General features: G+C 37.5%; 1 protein-coding gene across 1 annotated transcript in view; it reads left to right on the top strand.

The window, feature by feature from the left end:
- LOC107685112 (GTP:AMP phosphotransferase AK3, mitochondrial-like) overlaps window positions 1–3,690 on the top strand; it is a 6,275-nt gene extending 2,585 nt beyond the window's left edge. Inside the window, exons 2-5 of the mRNA XM_016481600.1 lie at window positions 1,441–1,560; window positions 1,638–1,810; window positions 2,277–2,395; window positions 3,285–3,690. Coding sequence (XP_016337086.1) covers window positions 1,441–1,560; window positions 1,638–1,810; window positions 2,277–2,395; window positions 3,285–3,402 — 530 coding nt within the window. The 3' untranslated portion in view covers window positions 3,403–3,690. The remainder of the gene's footprint in view (window positions 1–1,440; window positions 1,561–1,637; window positions 1,811–2,276; window positions 2,396–3,284) is intronic.
- Window positions 3,691–5,123: the final 1,433 nt, after the last annotated feature.

Consider the following 5,123-nt stretch of genomic DNA (forward strand, 5'->3'; position numbering starts at 1 on the left):
TGCTAATATTTCCACATAGTGACGTAGACATGTGGGGGCGTGTTAGAACGAGCCGTTTTAGGTAGGCGTGGTTGACTCTTAACTTTTATAAAGAATATCTCTTTGGATTTGAGACTTTAGTCTTTGCAACTTTACAGATCTTCTTTATGCACCAAGAGCTTGAAACACTCAAAGAGAAAGGAACACTTGAAATCGCATCATATGACCCCTTTAAATTTGAGTTTCATGCACCATACTGTACAGACACAGCTCAAAGCAGGACCTTAAAGGGACAGTTCACCCCAAAATGAAAAATCTGTCATCATTTAGTCAGCCTCAAAACCGGCATGACGTCTGCACAACACAAAAGAAGATGTTTTGAAGAATGCGGGTGAACAAACAGTTTTGGATACCATTGACTTCCATTGTATGGACAAAACACATCGAGGCATTTCTCAAAATATCTTCTTTTGTGTTCCACAGAAGAAAGAAACGCCAAGAGGGTGAGGAAATGATGACAGAATAGTACTTTTTGACTGAACTAAGTACATTTTTGGCAGTTGATTTTATATTTCAAGAATTGCTTAATCCAAACCTATTTGTTGAATAGTTTGTGTACATTTTGTTGCAGTTTTTATGAGCTCATATTAATTGGTATACATTAATTATCTGAAGTTTGAAAAATAATATTGTCCATTGCAGGGCCAACTGTGAAAAAACTAAAATATTATTAAAAATGGTAGAAAACCCCATGTGCAGTATGTACACTACTACTCAAATGTTAGAGTCGGTAAGACTTTTGAATGTTTTTAAATATAGTAAAACAGTAATCATTTAAAATAACAGTTGTTCATTTTAATATACTTTATGTAAGTTTTATGCAATATGTTATGTAATTTAGTCCTGTGATGGCAAAGCTGAATTTTCAACAGCTGAATAAAAGTATGAATTTCTTAAAAAAAAAAAAAAAATCACTGATTCCAAATCTTAGGCCTAAAATCTTTAGCACTGCACAGAAATGTCACAATGGGTCACAGGGCGATTATACAAAAGTTATTACAATGTGTAGAGCCGCTTATATCAGTTAGTACAAGCTCATTGTAGCGGTCAAACTTCATTTCATTGGAGTTTTAATAGTTAATAGCTAAGCTAAAGGTCACATGATTCTATAATGTTAATGTTAAACCTGACAGCCTTCATATTTGAACTAATGAACTGAATTAAATGTTCATCACTGATACGTTTGGCAGTATTTCAAATAATAAAATTAACACCAAAATGTTTTTTTTTAATGATGATTGGCAGATGAATCATATCCCTGTAAACAATTGTATTAGCTATTTATAACACATGTAAATAATGTTCACTGAATTGACTACATACTGAATTTCCGACTGTATTCATTTCTGAATTCCTTCTGTCATCATTGAATAACTGAGCATCTCTCGTGCACCTGGGCAGATTTGGGTCTCCTGATGAAGTCGTGCATCGATCAGGGTCAGCTGGTTCCCGATGATGTCATCTCTCGTCTCATCCTGTCCAGTCTGAGGGGTCTGGAGCAGAGCAGCTGGCTACTGGACGGTAACTCTCACCCCGCTCACCTGAGCCATGTTACTGATGAAATGTGCAGTTTAAATGTGCTCGCCCTGTCCCCGCAGGGTTTCCTCGTACTGTGGCTCAGGCCGAGGCCCTGGACAGCGTGTACGATGTGGACTCTGTTATAAACCTGGACGTGCCTTTCCAGACGATCCGAGAGCGTCTGACGTCTCGCTGGGTGCACCTTCCCAGCGGCAGGGTCTATAATATAGACTTCAACCCACCTAAGAAACCAGTGAGTCCTCTGATCTTTTCATATTCTAGATCATTCCCTCATGCTGCTGTTGAGATCTTCACAATCCCATTTAGCAGCACTTCAGGAAACTGTTGATAATTAAAGGGGTCATATGATGCGATTTCAATTTTTCCTTTCTCTTTTCATTTTAAATAATGAGCCTCAAGACAGCAGGTGAGTGTGTTAAACTAATACAGCACTAGCCCAGTGTGAAACCGTGCTTGTCAGTGTTGCTCAAATCCAGCTCCAAAGCTTATGTCAACACTAAACTGTGCGCCTGAAGGTCACCTCTGCTTAGCTCTGGGATTTATCAGCGTCTGCCGAAGATTGTTGATGCTTTCAATACAGGAATTCCTAAGATGCAGTGGCTTTAATTGGATGATTATTGCACATTTGAATGTTTTAGCGTGTTTGTGGTGCTTATACCTTATGCTTATAATCAGTGGTCTGTCTCTGTTGTGCACAGGGTCTCGATGATGTCACAGGAGAACCGCTGGCCCAGAGAGACGATGACAGTCCCGAAACTGTGTCCAGGCGACTCAAGGACTACGAGAGACAGACACAACCAGTTCTAGAGTATTACAGGTACTGCACAGAAACCACAGTTTCAAAGGCGTAGTTTGATGACGCCGTGACTGAGTGTGGAATCATGGGAGTTGTCGTCTTCATCTCCACAGCCGAAGCAATCCGACGGGACTCGGGCAGAAATCATGTTCATGGATGAGCTAATGATTTGTTAACGTAGTAGGATGAAGCAGGTGAGGCTTAAGCCGTTGAAGCGAAGCGAGGCGCTGAACGAGCGTGACACACGGCTCGAAAGCAGCGGAGCTTTTATTATGTAAGTACACAAGTCAGCAAAATATATAACACTGCTATAGTGGTTTTTGGATACTTTAATAAAAAAATCTTACATATTGTGCCTTTAACTAGTTATAAAAATGAAGACAAATATATTACTGTTGTAAATTACAATTATACTGTAGCATAAAAAAAATCAATAGTTAATAGTAATTATCATTTTAATTTGATTTGCACTACAAGTTACAATGCTATTTTTTTTGTCTTAAATTCTTCACTTTCAAACATTCAAACTTTTATCATTTAAGTTCCTGGACTGGAGCTTTTATTTTGCTGAAACGCTGTAAATGTAAATGTGAAATTGTGTAAATAAAGTGAACCCAAGTGCAAGTTGCGATCCAAAATACATGTTAAATTCGCAGCACAAGCAGAGATGGAGTTTTACTGTGAAGCAATAAGACTCACGAAACCCCTGTCTGGGAAGCCCTCAGTTACACATGAATTGTCACTGGTTCTCCAATGTCCGGTTCAAAGGAAGAAAATCACTTATGTGAGATTTTGGGATGTTGATGAGGAAGAACGATTCCTTTAAGCTGGACTGATGGTGTCACTTAATATGAATACTGAGGTGTTTGAGCCATAACATATGATATTCTCCCTACTTCTACTTGAACAGGAGTAAAGGAGTATTGGAGACCTTCTCAGGAACTGAAACCAACAAGATATGGCCTCACGTTCATGCCTTCCTGACCAGGAAAATCCCAGGAAACCAGCAGGCTGTGGGAAAAGCGTGATTGCACAACCACCTTGAGGACTTTCACCACAGCTGATCTGAAGTACACTGTTGGACTCGAGCACAATGCACCTCTGTGGCCTTAAGTAGTCTACTGTATTTGCCGAAGCCTTTGGTGTCACCATCTGCTTTTATGCCTTTGTGAGAAAGTTCGCACCAAGGTTTATGATCAAACTATAGTCTCATGAGCTGTAGCGCTGCCATCTTAAGCAAACTAGAGTTTTAGGCATGCTAAGATTAATAGTTGACTCCAAAGTTAATAATTTCAGCATTACACTTGCCAGAAGTGCCCAACTAATTTTTTTTTTTAACTGAAGTGGCTGCAAAGTGTGGACACAGCAGCTCCAAAACATTTATGTTTATTATCCACGACAGCATTTTAATATGATTGAGATTTGTGCATACTAGAGAAGAAAAGTATTCATTTAAACATTTCCCAGATGAATGCAGTGCAAAATTAGGATTTAGACCTGATTTTTGAATGTTCTGACTTTTGTTTTTGTGAACCACCGTGGCCTTAATTAGTAAAAACACTAATTATGAGTCTGATGATTGTAGATCATATGAACCATGTTATTTTTTTGCATATACAAAATAATGTATTTTTAATTAAGAAAGTTTTGCACAATATGATAATTAATAAAGGGAAAGAAAATCAATCATGTGTAAAAAAATGTGTATTGATAAACTATTACTGTGTGGTTATGAAGGCCACAAATGAAGTGCAGTGCTAATTCGTTTGTTTATGCATTTAATTTTGTGGCACAGTTTGCGAATCACTGTATAAATTGTAGTGACTGAAAACCCTGCTATTGAATATGAATAAAATAAGTGTAATGCAAAGCATGGCATTTCAGAAAGCAGGTAGTGAGCTTTGAAACAACTGCAATAAACACAGTGAAGCTCGACTCGTTCTAGTTTTTCTTTTGGTAGTAAATCATATGAACAGCTCTAGATTTTATATATAATAACACTGTTTACAATATATTTTTGTACCTAAAGATTCACTAAATATCCTTAAAAGAAATGAAGACAATTTTCTCATCAATCTCTTAAGAACAATTCAGTATTTTCTCAATCACTCACATTTGTGTTTTTACAACACCTTCACATATATTAACTTATTAAAATTTGATGACCGATGCCTTATGATCCTTTTGTTGAGTGGACGTGCCGAAACAGCATGTATCGTACATTTGATCCTACTTTCATGCTTTCAGCCGTGCTTTGTCAACCAAAAAAGCCCCTCCCTCTAAAAACAGCACATTTTGAGCCAGTTTATTGCCTGCAAGTACAGAGAGCTAGCCAACACATTTATAAAATGCTAAGAAAGAAGTTATTTTAATAATAATGAACTGCATTAAAGATTTAAGGGTCTAAAGATTTAATTGAGGATTTTGATCTGATTGTAAAGACTTGCACAATGTCATCACAGCCATCAGTTAATGTTACACAAATCGTGGTTTGCTGTATATGTTCTTTGTGCAGTACAAGCAATGCAAACTAGCTGGATGCGACAAGCTAACAGCATTTGCGGCGTTTCAATGCAATTACTGCAATCATTATCAGTCAGTTTGATGGTGTTTTGTAGGGATAGTTCACCCAAAAATTAAAACTCATCATTTACTCGCACTCATGTTGTTCCAAACATGTATGACTTTCTTTCTTCCATGGAAAATGCAAGAAGAGATATTTAGAAGAATGTTTCTTGTTTTCGACCAT

This window comes from Sinocyclocheilus anshuiensis, unplaced genomic scaffold (assembly GCF_001515605.1).
Source record: "Sinocyclocheilus anshuiensis isolate Anshui unplaced genomic scaffold, SAMN03320099.WGS_v1.1 scaffold914, whole genome shotgun sequence".
NCBI classification, from domain to species: domain Eukaryota; kingdom Metazoa; phylum Chordata; class Actinopteri; order Cypriniformes; family Cyprinidae; genus Sinocyclocheilus; species Sinocyclocheilus anshuiensis.